At 44.1% G+C, this 19517-nt stretch overlaps 1 protein-coding gene across 5 annotated transcripts in view; it reads right to left on the bottom strand.

Annotated features, from left to right (window-relative positions):
* MAPRE2 (microtubule associated protein RP/EB family member 2) overlaps window positions 1-19517 on the bottom strand; it is a 99958-nt gene that overhangs the window by 47480 nt on the left and 32961 nt on the right. The window contains exon 1 of one of the 5 annotated variants that reach the window (XM_056330944.1): window positions 9434-9639. The exons of 3 other annotated variants lie outside the window; for them this stretch is intronic. In XM_056330944.1, the coding sequence (XP_056186919.1) occupies window positions 9434-9521 (88 nt within the window). In that variant the 5' untranslated portion in view covers window positions 9522-9639. Of the gene's footprint in view, window positions 1-9433; window positions 9640-19517 lie in introns of those variants that run through there. One more of the 5 variants, XM_056330942.1, reaches the window with a different exon arrangement.

Consider the following 19517-nt stretch of genomic DNA (forward strand, 5'->3'; position numbering starts at 1 on the left):
TCTACTCGCAGATGATGTAATATGATACAGAGAACAGGACTTTGTCATGCATCAACTTTTCAGCTTTTAATTTCAAGACATATTCTTTAACTGGAATATACATAATTAATTACATGACAAAGCAAAAATATCCATTTGCTCTACTGTGTGTCTACAAACTTTTAGTCATCCCTGGGCACTAAGCTGCAGAAGCTGCTCCCAGTGATTTAGAGAATGCAATATGAAGTAATTAATACACCGCAGCAGCAGCAGAAGTGTAGCTTTTGCAAAAATTAACCTAGAAAACAGTTGAAATTGAGGTAGTCTTAACTGAGACTGCATACACACATTTTTCTTTTTGATTTGAAACCTTTGATGATAGGATGATTTCATCTGGCTGGCAGTACTAAATTTGTTGTCGCATGACATGCCTTTCACTTTTAAAGTGCCTGACTTCATGACTGTTTTGTATGCTGTGTTTGTTTTGAACTCAAGAGCTGTTTATGCCTACTAAGAGTTACAGGACAGGATCATAAAGCAGCTCTGGTAGGCGGGGAACTCCAGAGATATCTGCTCCAACCTCCCGTTCGCTGCAGATCCAGCAAGAGAAGGCTGCCAATGGTCCCATCTAGCAGAGTTTTGAGTCTCTCCAAGGACAGATATTTCACAGCCTTCCTGGATAACCTCTTCCAGTGTTTGACCGTCCCCCACCGTAAATTTTTTTCTCCCAGTATCTAAAGCCATTTCTACTGTTGCAGCTGCTGACTGCTATTGCCTCTCCTCCTTTCACTGTGTACCTCAGAGACCTGGCTCCAAGTTCTCTACACACCTCCCCTATTAGACAGCTAACGACTGCAATGAGACTTTTCCCTCTCCTGAGCTCGCTCTTCTCCAAGCTGACCAAATGCAGCTCATGTGCTCCAGCCCACTGACCATCCTGGTGGCCCTCCACCCCACTCACTTCAGTATGTCACCGTCTTTCTCAAATTGGAGAGGCCAAATTCAGACACAGTATGAGAGACGTGGCCTCAGAAGCACCAGAGGGGAATAATCATTTCCCTGGAGCTGCTGGCTACATGCCTGCTAATGCAGCCCAGCATGGGTTTTGGCCTTCTTCCCTGCAAGAGCACATTGCTGACTCATGTTCATCTTGTTCACCAGCACCACCAGGTCCATATTGTGCAGCACTTCAGGAACAATTAGAAGGGGGGGGTGTGTGTGTGTGTGTGCTTAAAGTAGTAGTGGAAGAAAACACCTCATCATATTACAACCAGAGCTGCTTAAGAAGCAAGGCGGTTCTACAGCATCCCCGTTGCTGGGAAACTCATTTCACACTTGGGGACCACAGGTTAAAAATGTACATTGGAGGGCCAAACTTCTGCAGGCAGAAATACATATTAAAAGAAAAAAAAGAAAATACGCCTTATGCCTCCTTGAGTCTGACAACTGACACAACATGAATGTGTTGACTGAAAACAGTTTTTTCAGATCCTGATTCAGAGCCTACATCTTGCACAACTTTGAACCTAATGTGGGCAGGGAGTGATATGGACCCAAAAAAATAATCTAGTAAAATACAATTAATGCCTTGCTGCATATCAAGGTTTCCAACAGAATGGCTATTTACATGTGAATGATGTCTTTTTAGGAAAATGTACCTCTTCTATTCAACCAATTATCATTTCATTGCCTCCATGTTCTCAGCACTCCTACACACCACGGTCTTTCTGTATATGAAAGCTCCCGTGGGATTTTCATTTCACTGGATCATGTAATCCACTTCCATACAAACAATTACTCACAGATTCTATAGTTATTTTAATAAACTATGATTTGTATAACACTGAATCCATAAGTAAAGCAAATGCATACTCTACTTCAAATATCTCAGTGCTTCCTATTCATGATACTGCTGGACTAGCTCCACAGAGATTAACCTTAAGAAGCAAAGTCTAACAACCATGTAAAATTTGCCCAAAATGAATTTTCATTCCCCCAAAACTGTTTAATACATATTGCCAGCAAGCCCTTCTGAGCATCAACACTGCATTCCAGAGTGACAGGCAAGAATTTGCATTCATGTGCCTCTCTGAATAATTACAGCTGCTTGGGCAGGAAATCTATCTGTAATCTGCATGGTACTAAGAAACCCTGCTGCAGGGGGGATATTCACTTGAGTTACTCCTAAAAGATAAAACCAAAGTCCATGGATCTCACTCAGGGTTCCAAATCGCCAAGAACATAATAATGAAAATTAAACCTCTGAAACAATACACACAACCATATAAAAAGACAGGACATACAGTGTTGCTTTACACTATACCATTAGAGCAAAATAAGCTATTCCTTTACTCTGTCAGCTGCCACACCGGAGAAGGGCCCATTTCACACGAAGACATCCCAAAATCCAAACCGACAATTCGTCCGTTTCCATAGCTTGTTTAAATATTGTTCCAGACCACTCTAAGTTTCTGTTTAAATTCACACAGGCTCACGCCAATGTTTCTGTCCTTGCCCCTTCATCTGCACAGGACCCAAACCCACAGGCTCCACCTTCCCCCTCCTCTCCTGCACTTCAAACCCCTTCCTTCCCTCCGTCAGCCTCAGTAAGCAACGCAAGGCAGCTGTACACGAGGCCCGGAGATCAAGACTACAACCTGCATGGCGTATTCCTCTCCAGGCAGAACGATTTGGCACAGTTGTAGGATTTCCTAAGGAAGCTACATCCTTAAGTCTCGACTCGCTGATGGATGTTTACGTTTCCTGTTTGGACAGCCTAACAAAAAACCAGATTTAACACAAAAGCACCCTTCACTAAGCATGGGGCTCTATGGGAAATAAGAAATAATTTCAGAGTAATTAAGCTCAGCCGTTTAATAGGTGTGGTTTCAGTATACAGAGCCTTCTCCAGCAAATATTAAATAACTCTGTATACTGCCAGAAAACTAGACAAACCTCTGTCAAAATATCACAGGCAAGTTTTTAATTTTGAAGTAAATAAGCGATAGCATGAAGACAGCAGAACTATGTTAAAAATTAAAAAGCCACCACTTTTAAAACCCCAACAGTTAAATGCATGTTCAGTAAATTTTATAGATGATATTCCCCTTCCCCTCCCACCTAATTATAATGAAACAATACAAGTAAGATGCTTTATCAGTGAGTCAGGCAGCAGAGATCTGAGCAAGATCCAAACAGCTACGCAGTGCTCAGCTAACACCATCCACAGAAGAAACATGGATGTTTTCCATTTACGTTCCCTAGGACCAATACTGGAAGTGAGCAATCAGCGCCGCTAGCTAGAGGCCAGGATTCAGGGAGCAAGGAGGACGCACTTATCCAAATGCTGTCCCAGTGCAGCGTGAGCCTTGCTGCCGCCGCCACCACATTTACTCCGCATTACAGCCTTCGTGCCATCCCGCTCAGTGGTTTGCGTGATTGAGAACAGATGTAGCAAGACCACTCGTTTCCAATTATCAAACAAAGGCTGAAAGTTGCATCTCCAAAATGAAAAGCTGGCACACGATTTATCTTCTTCCTTACCAAGCCTTCGCTATAATTAGCTTTGGGCAGGAGGAAGGAGAAAACACTGTCAGATTAAACTAACCTCCTCCCCAGCCCCCAAACCCAAAACTTCTGGAGATATTTTAAAAAGCAAGTCACTCATTCAAATGCCAAGACTTGAAATGTAAACCTACTACACTTATTTTTTCTTACTGCCTCCCCAAACCAAGTTTGGTATCTCAAAAGGTTAGTCCAGTATGCCACCTGAGAGAACGTTCCTGTGCTCCAGTCTGCTTGTCATGATGTAGCTGCACCTCCCTCAAACTAGCCATTCATGCAGCAAAGGAAAACTCAAATAGCTTTAATCAGGCTCTCTTGATCCACAGCCCCAACTCCAAGTCACCTTTCTTTCACAATGCAGCATATTTTTCAGTGCTTGCTTTCCAGGAAGGTTAGATTGACAAAACTAGGCAGAAGCCAAAATGTCTATTTCTAAAAGTGACAGTATCAGGTTCAGTTCTTACATACCCTAAACCCACTCTTTTTTTTTTTTTTTTTTTTTTTTTTAGCATGCCAGAAACACACTGCTGTTGCTATGCAGCTGAACGAGGTAGCTTAAAAAAACCCCACACCATGCAACAAAAACCAGAATGCAGCCTCCCACCTACAGGATGTTTCCAAAACCCACAGAGGCTGGGTGCAAATTAGGCGTACTGAGACCTTTTCGGTGATAGTGCTTGGGTGCAAGCTGAGAAGATGGTGCTGTCTGAAAGTTGCTTTCATTTCCTCACACAAACTGGGCTGTCTGCGGGGTGTTGTTTTCCTTTTTCCCCTCTCCATAAAGCTACCTCTCTCTTAGCCCCCGATTTTAACAAACAGCTACAAGTGCCAAAACATTGTGAAGGTATTTCCTTCAAGGAAGATCTAAATCCAGGTCAAGAGAGGTAGCCCAGTAACACAGGCACAGACTATCTAGGCTTCAAACTACCAATGCAGTATTGAGCAGAGTCATCCTCATAACCTTCTGAGACATTGCCATGCACTCACATGTGATTCCCAGTTATCATCAGACAGTTTCACCCTTAAGAGCTGGACCTGCCCAGCAGAAGACATTCACCAAAACAGCTCTCCCTAGGCAGAGTACTCCCTAATCAGAAAACACGATTAATGAAGAGTGGCAGCAACAGAATGACAGCTTTATGAAAGTGAAAGAAGAGAAAATAGAGGGTACCTAAGCTCACAGGAACCAAGGAAAGATTTCTGCACGGTCCCTCTTACACTGGCTAGTAGCTGTTGTTTGTAAGGCATCAGGAGTCTTCTCTCAGATAGCTAGTAACTATCCTGTTGCAGTCCAGATGCTTGACAGACAAGGGAGTTATCACAAATACCACTTTTAGAAAAGCTCAAGCCAAAATTATTGGGTGTGATTTATGGGTTGTTTTTTTTTAAACAAACATTTATTACTGCCTTTCTCCTACTTCCAGTGAAATCTAGGGCAAAATTCTCGTAATCTGCAACAGTAGCATTTAGGCCAACAACAAGCACCTCTGAAAATAATGTTTCAGTTCAAAAAGATTCAAAAACATATTTAGTAGCATTTTCCTTGACTAGCATTTACAGTTTCAGAGGATGGAAACAGTCACACCTCTCTGTACTATGAAGTGAGAAGACAACTCACTGCTTTTACTCTGTATTGTCTTCCCCATTCTCAGCAAGTTTGGGCCTTTAATATATTATTTTTATCAACACGTATGGTCTGTTTTTCTTCAGTGGAATTACCTAGTTACCATATTCAACGCAACCTAACTTTAGAGCAAGAAATGCCTTCTTCCCAGAGTAAGGCGAAGCCGTAAGTCTCCCTTTGTACCCTGCGCCAAGCTGCACACGTGCGGAGGCACTGAGCTGCCAGCAACAGGGGCACGTCCTACAGTGGGGACGATGCTCTGTCGCGTGGGGCCAGCCTGTGTCCAGCAATTCATCGGGAGCCTGGAAGGCAAAGCCCAAAACGGATTTTGCTATAACGACTTCCATCGTGGAAGTTACCAGCTCATACTGCAGTAAAAGACAGGCAGATACACTCTGTAACACCCCACAGTTCATTACAGCCACGGGTGAGGAAGTCATGGCTTCTGTCCAGCTTTCATTATTATGGACAGCACCATCGCACATCAGTAGCTTAATGGCTGCTAAAAGGAAGACAACACTCAGGAAAACCAAACATTTAAACCAGATACCATTAGAAAAGGACATGCTCATAGATCAGAAAGAGGGGTTGGGTTTTTTTGTTTGTTTTAATTTATTTTAGTTTAGTGATTTGAAGAAAAATAATCAGGAATTTAGCCCCCTTTGTGAAAGTTCTGCATACAAAACTAAATATAACTGGTGTATGAAGGACGAGAAAGCCATTTTTCTAGCAGCACATAGATAAACCAAGAGTTAGGCATGGTATCCTACAAAGGAGAGTACAACAGTTTGTCCCTATTAGACCCCAGTGGTTTAAGCTAGGTGTGCCATTCAAACCTGAAAGTATTCAAACTCTTTGTATAGCTAGCTTTTAAACATGTGATGAGCTGCTCAACCACATAAGATGCCAGGAGTCTCACAAAAAAGCACTGTAGACATGCCCTGTTTAAAAAAATTCTCCACACAGCTGTTGATTTGCTTTTTCATTGATTTTTTTCAGTCGTCTTTGATCATGCAAGTAAAACTATAATTAAATGTAATGCCGTTCTCTGAAATGAGCTCAAGTCTATTTTGGGCCAACAGCATTTCACTAGAGAAATACAGATTGATTACAGTTATTTACTCTGAAAGGTAACATCTCCGTGTGACTGAATTTTATGCCAAAGTGCCTGGTTTCCGTTTACCAGCTAAGTAAATTGGGATAAGAAACTTAACACCTCAGGCCTGCATGTCCCTGTCTGCAAAATTTAATATGTCCTTTGGAAGACGGGAAAACTATTTGTGGCTTTGCATACGGAGCACATGGCTGGGACTCGTGGTATAGGTTCAGCTCCTTGCTGCATCCTCAACTCGGTGGATAACTTCGGGCAGCTCCTATCATGTCAGCTTCCTAGGCTGTAAAACAGTATAAACTTCAGCCCTTTTAAAACCTACTTCAGAATCTGGATATCAAATCTTTGGTAGGAGCTGGTATTTTAAATAGCAACATTGGTTTTTTGTTTAGTTGTGGGTTTTTTTAAGTGGGAGAATATCTACTGGTAAACTGGTAAGCATAAATTTACTCTGATCAACAAACACTTCTGTTTTAAAATATTCATGAACAGAGCATGTTAAAAAAAGTAAAATGAGAAAGCCTTGCTCATATTGCAGGAGAGAGAAGTGAAAGGCAAATACTGAACCTCTACATGCATGATAGATGCAGTTTAACTTACAAGCAAAGCTGCAGTACACAAGTGCATTGCGAGCAAAGTACGTACTTCCCGATCCGTACAACTGCTGATCTGATGTCATGCTCCAGGCTGTGCTTAATGACGTATTTATTTCATATTTCTAGACACAGACGGAACAAACCAGCCCGACAATGAAAGGCATAGCAATATGTCATATGGCGAAGTTGTACAGGCTGCTCCCAAGTCAGCATGGCACCACACTGACAGTATTAATCCGTTACATCTAGTGATGTTGCTGCAACACAAACATGGCAAGGACCAAACTAGTCTAACTACTAAGGTTTTCATGGAAGTTAAAAGCCCATTCTTCTCCAGTATCAAGGAGAAGTTTCACCACAGCTTCCACATATTTTAAGGTTCCCTTTCTGTTATGGTTGACATTTACTTCATAAAGCACTTAAGAAATAGATGAAAACAAAGTAAGTATTGCTTCCCCCCTTGAAGAAAGGGGGAAATAAACAGATAAAGGTGCCAGGACTCTGTAAATCAGGGTAGGTTTCCACAAGGCAAAGCAAGCCTAAATAAGATTCCCCAGTGGCAATTTTTATTTGTGCATTAAAGGTTTATTTATGAAATACATTGAATTGGATTATTTACTTACTGCCCTAAAATCATGTGATTTTAGTATTACTAGCTCTACATTCCTTTATATTGCCTTAGGTATGGATACAAATGGATACAAAGCTTTACAAGACTAAGGAGCACTCCTCTGGATAAAAGGCTACTCAGATGCAGAATAACTTCCCAGTTTCTGGAAAACTGGGCAAGTATATAATTATATCTGTCATCATGTGCTTAACACAGCAGCCTCACAAAGTGCCTTTTCTAGGCATAGTTCAGTGTACGATATGACAGGCAGAAGGACAAGAAAACCAACTTGTTGATGGCTGCAGAAAATCACATACAAGCCTATTGCAAAAGCATAATGGAGAACCCCACTCAACAGAGATTTTCCAGAGAACCCTTCCAAAGGCAAGCAGTGAGATAGCAACCAGTAGCACCTATGACACATCCATGACATGTCAGAATAACCAAAGGTAGATGCACAATAATTAATTTCAAATCTATTGCAAATTTCTGCTTAGGCATGTGATAGAAATAACAGCTTTGCTCTAAACCAGAACCTTCTCCTGCTCAGCTGAAATTTAGACATAGGAAGTAGGAGCTCCAACCTTTCTGCAAATAGAAATAGGTCTTCACAAAAGCACTTTTGCTACTTTGTGCTAAATGTGTGCATCCGGACTTCGTTACACAACGCATCAATAGATTCAGAGAGAGGGACAGGCTAGATTTTGCGGTATTGAGACAAACCACACACTTGGGTCTCCAACACATTTTACAACCACCCATCAGCCTATGATCAACAATGAGATCCACCGCTGAGGTTATTGATGGCCAGCGATGCCGGTAGCAGCTCTGTTACTCCTCAGGCAGAAAAAAAAAAACCCCACTGTGATTTTTCTTCCGACAAACAAGCCAAGTCATCCACATTTGTTTTCATCTAATCGAGCAAACAACTCGCCACTTTAGTCAGATATTTGCAAGCAGCATCATTTCCTGCTGTTTGAGTATCAGCTTTAAGGGGCGTGTTCTCTGCAGAGGCATTGCTTGCTGTCATCCAGGCAGTATTTAAAATAACTGTATGTTAACATAAGGGGAGCTACCGGCTGTATTATCACCCTTGGAGTCGGCAGCCAGGAGCACATAAAACCAGTTGCGTTCCGGGCTGCGCGACCCTTATCAAACAATGCAAACAATTTTAATGAGCTTATCTGCCGGAACATATTGTCAGGGATGTTAATGCAGAAGCGCTGCCAGCAACGCATGCCAGACCATTCAACAAAAATCCCTACAACTGCGACAAAGGACGTGCGCCCCCCCCCCCCCCCCCCCCCCAAACGAAAAACGATAGATAAATAGAAAATGAGGCTGGCCCCGGCGGGCGGGGGGGCGGGTGGAGCCGCCTCCCCCCCACCCGCGCAAACACCGGGGAGGGGGGGGCTGTCACCCCCGCCCCGATCAGCGGGGGTCGCTGGCACCCCCCGGGCCGCTGTGCGGGGGGCGCTCGGCCGCGGCCGCCCCGCAGGGCAGTGCCCGGTGCGGTACCCGGGCCAGGCAGGCGCTGCCCGCGCCCCGCCATCCCCGGCCGCCGCCTCCCGCACGGCGCCGCCTCCGAGATCCGCAGCGAGGTGCTGCGGCTCTTTCCAGGGGGAGCTGCCCGCCTGCGCGGAGCTCTTTATTTCCTTCCTTTCCTTCCCCCCCCCCCCCCTTTCCTTCCCCCTTTTTTCCTTTTGTGGTTTTTTTTTTTTCTTCATTATTTCTAACCGCCTTTCTTCCGCCCGGGCGAGCGAGCCCCCGCAGACATCCCGCCTATTCACCAAGCGCCTGCCAGCCGGACAATGCGAACGCCGCCGCACGCCGCAGCCCCCGGCCGCCCGCCCGCCCGCCGGCAGGGGCTGCAGCCCGCCCGCCTTATGCAACCGCCCCCCGCGCTGCAGCCCCCCCGGCCGCCGCCGCCCCGCTCGCCGCCGCAGTACCTGTAGGAGCGCTCCCCCCGCACCGTGTGCTTCCTGAAGGGGATGATGGTCCCGTTATCCTGGATGATGTCGTTATTGTTCTCGCCATTTGGGGACAGGGCTTGGGTCGGTCCGGGCATTGGCGCTCCCGCCGCTCCGCAGAGCCCCGCGCTGCTGGTGTGCGGAAGGTGGCGGCAGCCGACTGTCGCCGCCCGCCCGCCCGCGCCGCCCCGCCCCGCCGCGCACGTCAGCCCCGCCGCCGCCGCGCCCCACGTGACCGCCTCTCGCCATGGCAACCGGCCGACTCCGCGCCTCGCCGCCCGCCGCGCCGCGGCCGCCCCGCTGCGCCCGGGGAGGGGGAGGGGGCGCCCCGCCCCGCGCCCCCGCACAAAGAGCCGCTCGCCCCGTGCGTGCGGGGGGATCCGCCGTCCCCCGTGGGTGGCGGGCCCGCGGAGAGCGCCCGAGCCGCGGGGCGGCCCTGCCCGGCGCAGGCAGACAAAGCGCTGGGGCAGCCCCGTGCACCCCCCGCAGGAAGGCGTCCCGCTCCCCTCCGGCAACGGGCCGGGGGACGTGCCGCCCCCTGCCCGCCTCCGCCGGTGACAGCGGCGGCTGCGGCTTCGCCCTGCGTTACCAAAACGACGGGGACCTCCGAGCGCGGTAGCCCACGGCTACCGCCCCTCCCCGCCTCGGGCAGCTCCTCTGGGCTCGGCCGGAGCCCCCGCCCCCGCCGCTCTGCTGCACCGCCCGGGCGGCGGCCGCGCAACCCCGACAGGGAAGCAGCGCCCGGCGCTCCGCGACACCTTCCCTCCGATCCGGTGCGCCTGGAGCAACGGCCAGCTCCACCGCCTGCTCCGCCGTCCGCGGCTCGCCAGAGCAGGTTCTGTGTTCCGTACGGTAGGCACTTTAACCAAACCGTGCATAAATGTTAAATGGTATGGGAACACGAGGGTGTCAGAAACCGTGGACTCCTAATCATTAAAAAAAAAAGCATAGGAAGGTCTAAGTTCATGGATGCTTTTTTTCCCCTGTTCCTGCATCCACTGCTCCGCCTGGATTCCCTCCCAGCCCCAAGCACCAGGATAGCCAAGTTACCAAACCCTATATCCCTGCTTACAGCTTCACTGAAGAGTGCAGTACAACACCTGCCAAGCTGCACTGCACATCTGCAGCGTCCTCCTGTTCCCAGGCTTACACAGGGAAGCAAGCTGATGGCATGACTTGCCTGGGTCAGAAACATGAAAGGGGCAAAACCCAAACTTGCCAGGGTAGTGGTGCTGAACTGCTGGCGCTGCCGTTCACACAACCCCTCATGTCTTCCTCCCCTTCATTTAAAAGGGTTTCTCATCCCCCCTCTTAGCATATCTCTACAATTTCTGCATATCTCACCTTGCGTAGACACATCCTTCAAAGCTGGATGTTAACCACAGAGCAATGCCAGTCATAGACAGCAGATCAGAACTTCACCACAGTAAAGCCTACCCTTGTGTCCCAATAGTGGATCAAAACTCACATTTACCACATTAGAAAAATAAACTATCCAACTGTTTAGAAATTGTTTTCTCTACAGAGAATCCAGCAAGAGCAACTATGGGCACAGACTCTAAACATCTCTGTAAGACCTCAAGGCTGTTGGATGTGAAAGAGCAAGAAGTAGTTGGGCAGATATACCAACATCTTAAAAAAAAAAAGGCACTCCTAAATTCAACTCTCTAAAATTAATTTTAAGGTGACAGATCTATTGGAAGCAATGAGTATTTCTAATGTGTTCTCAGAGGCACATGCTAGTATCTTATTAAAAGGTCTGAAGTCTGAGTTTGATCAGGTTTATACCTCAGACTTTCTGTGTGAAGAAAGTGATTTTACAAAATTTTAACCAATCTTTATCTAACCTTTCAGATTGAAATGCCACTTTGCTGAAAGCTTAGTTTACATGATTATGCTCATGATATGGACTCTGGGTTCACAGAGAGCTTGTAAGGTGAATACAATCAATAACTAAACACCAGCTGCACAGCACTTGGACTGCTGAGAAACTACTTGGATTTAAGTCAGATGTATACATTAATACACATAGAGAGTAATCTAACAAAACTCAAAATTAGTCTGCCAATTTGTCATGGTCCTCTGAACACCAGGACAGGAGGTTTTATATATTCTTTCTGCCAGGTTTTCAAATATACTCAAATTTTTCTTTCAGTAACTGACCTATAGACATTTGCAGCTGACATACTTGATTGAGAAATCTTGCATTCATCTGGCAACAGTAAACCCACCAGAGAATTGCCTTTGAATCTTTCTCAAAACAAGCAACAAAATACTTTCTGCTAAAAGGCCAGTGTCTTAGTAATGCTCAAGAGCATGGAGAAGCCAGAAATGCTACATGGTGACAGAATATAAAAATAACCTATAGCAGGTTTTTATCTGCCAGACATAACCCTACCTGCCCTGCTAGGCAGCAAGCAGTAATATACTCCACTACCCTAACTTATAAAAATATTTTTATTTCTTTGCCAGTGGCAAAAAAACAGAAGCTTTTTTACTGATGTCTCCAAAACTGTTTTTAAAACATGTACTGGCAAAGCTACAGAAGTGCAGGTGAGGACAGCACAGCAGCCTTGTTGCCTCAGACCCCTTCCTGCCTCTGCATTAGGATTCAAGGTCAAAAGAACACACACTGCCTCAACGCAACACCTTACCTTTACAGAGGCTGAGCCAGGCCATGGCAAAAGAAGCTTGGTGATGGTTTTCAGAAAGCACATGCTGCTTCGGTTGACCTACCACAGTCGGGCAGAGCACGGGGCACAGTACGGATTCCGTATTGCACAGCACTCCCTCCACTTACATCTCTGTTCGAGCACTGCATGCCCACAAACACAACTCTTGACGTGCAGGAAAGCACCAGCATCTTCTTCCCACTTTCACTGTTCTGAGCCAAGACGTCTCAGGCATGGATCCAGTGGCACAGAACAAGAAAGAGGAACCTGGTGCTATTATTAGGTGCCTGTGCATCTGTTCTGCCTTTATAGATTTTACATGAAGTAGGCGTACAAATAGAAAAGCAGGTTGAAAAATAAGAGGTCAGCACGGTGTTGATAAAAAAGCTCCACCTATGGTATGTTGAAAGCACTGAAATCCAGTACTCACAAGTGGTACGCAGACTAAGCAAAGCAAAGAGCCAGGAAAGGAATTAATGCTAAGGGGGAGAATTACAGAACCTGATGTAATAGATCTCCAAGCACCAAGAACCACAGAAGCAATGGCTGGAAAGGACCAACCGATCGAGGTTGTCCGGTCCAATCTCCCACTCAAAGCAGGATCACCCCCAACACAAGATCAGGTCATATTTGATGATCATAGTCTAGTCAAATCTTAACAATCTCCAAGGATGGAGATGTCACATCCTCTCAGGGCAACCTGCTCCTGTGTCACTTTAGCCTGCTGTTCACAGTTTCCCACCTGACTTTGGCTACAAGGCAATCCCATACTTCCCCCGGACAATATAGCAAGTACCAGATGTGCTGCTGATGGGGAAAAGTCACCACCTTACCCCAGCACATGCATTTCAGTACTTTGATTTCTGCCACGGTGAACCAGGCAGAGGAAACACTGGTGAGCACTGCAACAGGCCTGAATGCCATTCTCCAAAATCTGGTTGCTCCTTCCCCCTCAAAGCTTTTGCTTTCAGTTCCTCTCTCCTTTTTTGCTCCAGGCTTCACTTACTGCAATAAAAAGGCCATGTAGTGTGATTTATAACGCCTGAGAGTGAAATCCCCTAAAAGCCCAAAATGCAGTGTCAGAAAGACCTCAGGCATGCTCAAGCCAGAATATTATATTAGGCAGCTAATGTGGAAATAAATTATGAGTATTTTAGCGCTGATAAGAAGCAACCAATGCACAGCCTCTGAAAACAGAGGTGATGGCCACACTAGAGACTTCTGCTGATATATTTGTCAGAAGATTAAAAAAACACACACAGTTTTAGGGAGCTTTCTATGTGACATAGCCAAAGTATAAATACAATTAATGACTGCAGAAATTCCCCACTGCTTGGATAACTTTGGGGGCAGGGGCTGAGATCAAGAAAGAGATGTTTAACCCCAGAGTGGCCAGCAAACGTCTCTCATTTCTAATATCTCTGTTCATGTTGAATTTCATAAAGGAATCAGTGTGATATTCCTTGGACTCTCAGAATACACCTCAGCTACAACTTCAAGCTGCAGCAAACACCATGTAAGTATGACTATTTTGGCCCATGTGCTTCACTTTTTAGAGGAGTTTCATGAACACTCCTGTCAGAAGCACAGTTTTTCTACCGGGAAAAAGAATGAGAAATCCTCATTTCAGGCAAACAAGCAGTTAGGAGGTAGCAACAGCTTTTGTAAAGCAGCAGTCCTGGTCAATATAGTCTGCTTTCTAACTGTTCTCATAGTTTTCCTCTATCAGGATGAAGATTAATAGAATTGTGCGAAGCAACAGATTTACACACTGTAGAGCAAAATCAGTTATTTTAGCACTCAAGTGTGTGTGTTTATCAGAAACCTGTGCAGAAACAGGCTTTCACTGAAGAAGGCAGCCAACAGCGTTTAGTTCTGAAAGTAAATGAATAAAGAAAATCAGGAAGAAAGTTTGGGAAGAGCTAAAAAAAAGTTAATCTGTTAAGTCTTGGTCATATCTTGCTTGTTCAAGGGAGGCCCAGTTCATTAAGGTACTACATAGACATACTCTGTTCCCAGCATGAGTAGATTCAGTAAGATGGATATAACCATGAGCATGCTTAATTAGGCTGCATCAGAATCAGCCTAATTTCTGATAGCACACACCATGAATAAAAGTTTCATTTAGTAAATCAAGAACAGATGACTTAGGAGATCCAGATTTGCATGTCATCTACGATAAATACAAATGAGGTATCTGCAACTGCATGTCTATTAGAGCGCACTAGCTCACGCCACCCTAAATTAGTGCACAGTTCTGACCTGTAATGATAACGTATTACACACAAATGTCCATAATTGAATTAGCAACAGCAACGTTACTAGCACAATGAATGTATATCAGATACGATGTGGCATATGATGAGTTTTAAGCTGACCTGGGTTATGCAGAAAAACTCACATTTCTCATTCCACTGACATACTGTCAACTGCACTGATCAACCCAAAGGAAAGCTCCTACTGTGGCATAAAAATAACTCCAAGTGAAAATTCAAAACTATAACTTTACAGACTTTCCTTGTTTACACAGCACTGAATAAAACCTCCCATCTCCACCCCGTTAGTTCATTCCATGCCTTAGATTTCAGGGTGCATTGCATTTAAACTGACCATACCAAACAGCAAATGATAATTTTGCCAGGACAAAGAAACACTGCATGAGTTTTAATAAAACAGCTACTTATCACCCCAGACATCCTGTAGACAAAGAATGAGCTTTCCACTCTTGGGGATTATGGTGCTGCCACTTTAAGCAAAGTCTTGATTATTTGCCTTCCCTGGAGAGAGACAGATAAAGAGAAAGAAAGAGAGGGCTGTCCCAATTACACAATGTGCATGGACCACATACCTATGAGGTAATTCAAGTCTATTTTTAAATATATGGACATATTTATATTTCAGGGGTCACATTTAATATTTTAAGAAGTGTTCTCTGCCTGTGAGGAAGAGTAAACTAAAACTTAGTGTCTTTGTCAGCTAAGCATTCTTGAAAATTTAGTGTAATAAGCTGCAAAGCCAATTTGACCATTAGTGTATGAATTCCTCACTAAAGAGAGAGGTCTTCAAGAGCCACAGCCTGTGGGTATTTTTCTTTAAAAAGGCAGCAGTTACCTTTTGTAGTTCCAGAAATCAAATAGAAATCAGAGGGTTATTTCAAGATTCAAACACTGTCTGCAAAACCAGGATTTTTTTCTTCAAAGAAACAGGATTTCAGAAGCCCTTGAATAGAAGGTATATTTTAAGACTAATTATATGCTTTTAATATTAATTGTTAGATTAAAATTAATAAATAGGTTTACTGGACATTTATTAAATCAAATCCTTTCAGCGTTTAGCTAAATCCAGCTGCTTTAAAGAAAAAGTCCCTAATTCTTATTTAGAAAGAAGCACTCTTCAGCATACAAAGAACTTTGTACCTGAAACGCAAGAAGTTCACACTGAATATCCAAAACATTTTTATCCAGCACTTCCTACATAACAAAAAACTCCAGTGAGAGCAGGAAACACTCACTGAAGGATGTTTCCAAAGAATAAATTTTCACTTCCTTTAACTCCAGACCAAACCAGAATTTTGAATTCTTTGGTGCCTGTTACATTTGTGTTCAGTGATATCTACCAGGCTGTAGCTGAGTTTCAGGCACACCTGGGGTAGCTGCTTTCATCTGAAAACCTGTAAACTGAGGCTGTGATCAATAAATGCTTGGAGTGATGACTTTCTCACTCTGCCTCTAATACTGATTGAAAGGAATTGAGGCAGGAGACTGACTCATGGCTCATTCACGTGCATTTAGATGGAACTATTTGGCTGGGGCTGTTCTAGATTTAACATTGCCACTTCCATTTGTATGGAGGCGTTAACTAGCTTTCTAGTCTTGTTTTGTCAGAGTTCAAATGTAAAGACCATGGAAAGCCAAAATAAAAACATTTAAAATGTTCAATTAATCTGGATTCCTGGATTTTTTTCAGAGAATGACAAAACTTTAATTAAATGGGATCTCCATTAGGTGACAGGTCAGGTCGGAGGATGCTGGTCCAACACTAATCCCCACCCCCAGCTTTGGATGGTGAGATAGTGGAACAGGTTGCCCAGAGAAGCTGTGGATGCCCCATCCCTGGAAGTGTTCAAGGCCAGCCTAATTCAAGCGTTGAGCAATCTGGTCTACTGGAAGGTGTCCCTGCCCATGGCAGGGGGGTTGGAACAAGATGATCTTTAAGGTCCCTTCCAACCCAAACCATTCTATGACAAATGAAAGTGAGACTAGTGTTCTCAAAAAAGGGGATTCGGGATTTCCAAGTTTCCCTACAGTACAGCTTACAACTATTACCCTCGGAAATAGTCAGAGCTTCAGACATTCACATCCTAAACAAAATCAATGAAAGAAGTTATAAACAGTAAAAGCCTGGAAGGGTCTGGAAATATGAGAGAGTAGAAGAAAAGTCTAGCATTTCTTTATATATTGTCAGCTGTTGAGGAATCTTTGGCTTTCTTGGAGTTAAAGAGGGGTGTCTGGAAAAATGCAGAAAGATGACAAAATCAGGTAGGAGTGGACAATCTACCCCTCTGTTGTTCCTTCTTACCATTTCATACTGAAAATAACAACATACTTTGAAGGCATTTCAGTCTAGTGATATAGTTCATAAAAGCAACATTGGCTTGTGGGAGAGGACAAAGGAGAAGATTTGCAACACCATTTGTCCAAGGCAGAAGTTTTTCATGTGAAAATCGGATATGGCTGTATCCCACAATAAAGTGATACCTTTACTGGTAGATGATGACTTTCAATATGACTTGTTACATTACTCCACAGAGAACTTAGTATGTAATATCAATGTCAAGCCAAGAAGTTAACAACAGCCCTTGGGATCAATGATTCTCTGTTCCTATTGTACAACAAATGTTGTGAAGCTGATAGCCATTTGATTTGCAGATGTTATCCAAGTAATTTAATATTCCACATGACCCTCTGGTACCTGCATAACACAAGGAGGAGAAGTATGAATGCTTTGGAATGATTGTTGGCTAAGATCTGTTCAGTGTACTGTTTTGCATCTTGTCCAATATCAGCATTACAGGTACTCGACATGTAAAGCTTGCACATGGTTTATAAACCACCACAAGGAACATTACATATGTCAACATTTACCAACCTGGTGCTCACCACTGCTAAAGAGGAAGGGAGAAGGCTGGCGCAAGAAAGTAATGGTTCCAGCAGGTGGTCAATAAAATTTTTGGATACCTTATTACTGGATCAAAAGTGCTTCAACCAGCTGACAGAAAGGGCTGGATCATTACAAACCAAGATCTGAAGGGGTTACTTTGTCCCAGGAAACTGTTAATTAAGCATCTGTCCTCCCACACCCAGCAAAAAGCCAACATAAACATTATTACATACTCTAGCTAATGTGAAAGAAATACAAAGCGCATTCATGCCTGACCAGCATCAAAATCACACTGCCAAGTCATTCAGTAGTGTGAGAGAGTTTCTGTGATTGTAAACCCTGGCCCAAGAATTTGGTGCCTTGCTGCAAAAATACTCTACAGTTTCCTCGGGTCCTTACAGTGTGCTACAAATTATTCTCTTACAAAGCTAGCGCATGTCACATGCTGATCAAATTAGCAAGTGCCAAGTGACACAGAAAGTGGTGTGCTTTTTTGTTTGCATGCTGCCTGCCCCTTCTCTTGAAAACTGCTTTTTATCCGGGATGTTCACAGTATTTTACAAAAACTAATTTCTGTCAGCTTTGTTCATTTTACAAGCACAGAAACAGGCCCTGCTGTTATGACCAACTTCCTCAAAACCCCATGCAAGCTTCACCCCCAGCACCACTACGGCGAGTCCCCAGCCTTTCTTCCACGGTTTGCCTTCTGATCCATGCAGTACTTCCAGCTCTGCAGCTAAGCAAATCCTATACCCTTTCTCCATTACTACAACTCAGTGACCACCTCCTCCCTTTCATCTCAGGATTTTTTCCACACCTGAGGTTTCCCCATTGTTCTTTCTCCCATTCTTTCCCACCCATCCTTTGTCAGGCATAATCCTCTGCAGGCAATTTTCACTTTCCTTTATCAGCCACCTGCAGAGAACCTGGGTCAAATTGGTCTCCTTCCCTCAAAGTCCGCAGCATACCTATTGTCTGGCTAACATACTGCTATTAGCTAATAACACCTCATTTCATCCAGGCTGAGAGGAATGTACTACAGCACTTGCCTGCTAAGGTGCATGCACATTCACACGCAGCCACCCCAAGAAGCAACACCTGTATTTAAGAGCTGCATAATGCACAGAATTTACACACCTCCTGTGACGTGGCGCTGCCATAAAGAACTGAGATCCCTGAGGCACCTCTGAAAAACTGGGTTGCAAGGATTTGCTTGTGATCACTGGCTCACAGAGAAATCAAGGAGTGCTTCCTCTTTAGGCTAGAACAAATTTGTTACACACACGCAATTTTTTTGACAGAAATTTGTTTTACCATTCAAAAGGCTCTTAGTGATTTCAGGCTCCTCACTGGTCAAATGTAAGCATCTGAGGCACTCTTTACTTGCTGGCAGTTTCTTACACTTGTGCTTTCTGACTTGCTGTTAAGCATTTAGACCCACAACACACTTGTAAGTAATAGTTACTATTTGCAAACACTAAAGCATTTGGGAGCAAGAAACTGTTTTTCCAAGTACAATTTAATTGCTGGTTTACACAATTCTCTTACTAATCTTAAAGTTTTTGTTTCCTTGTTTATTGATGGAAAACAGACTTTTTCCAATGGCAATGTTTGTTAGCATCTTAGTGTTTACCCTAAGTGTTTTTTAATAAAATAGCCTTCAAATGACAAGGAAAAGTAATTTTCACAGATCGCTTTAACCATGTTACACATATATTAGCACTTTGGAATAAAGAAAAAAAAGATTTGCCAACTATGTCAAGAAGTGTATCTTGCTGACAGGCATTCCCTAAGAAGACTTTTGTAAAGTGACATATTAGACCAAGTTTCCATGCATACTTCAAACGCTTTAATAGCCTAGTGCTGCAAGTGCTTTCTTTAGATATTAGCACCCTACAGAACATATACTAAGCACTTTCTGAAATCCTGGGATTTCAAATTAGCCAAAAAATGTTCTTGCCTGGTTGTTAAGAGGCAAAGCTAGTTGGGAGAAAGCTACTGCTGGCCTGCTTTAGTGGAAGGTGCATCTGCTACCAGCAACACGTACCAATATTGGGGCTTGCGGAGGAGAAATGAGGAAACAAAAAAACTTGCAAGCAATGTACAACAGTAAATTTTCCTTACAAAGTCAAATTAACAGCTTTTTTAAGAAACACACCTAGTAATTAAATGAATTGTACCACAATGGCTACCATAAATTTGTGGATCAAATGCGATACCAGCTGAAGTAC

Source organism: Falco biarmicus, chromosome 3 (genome assembly GCF_023638135.1).
Source record: "Falco biarmicus isolate bFalBia1 chromosome 3, bFalBia1.pri, whole genome shotgun sequence".
NCBI lineage: Eukaryota > Metazoa > Chordata > Aves > Falconiformes > Falconidae > Falco > Falco biarmicus.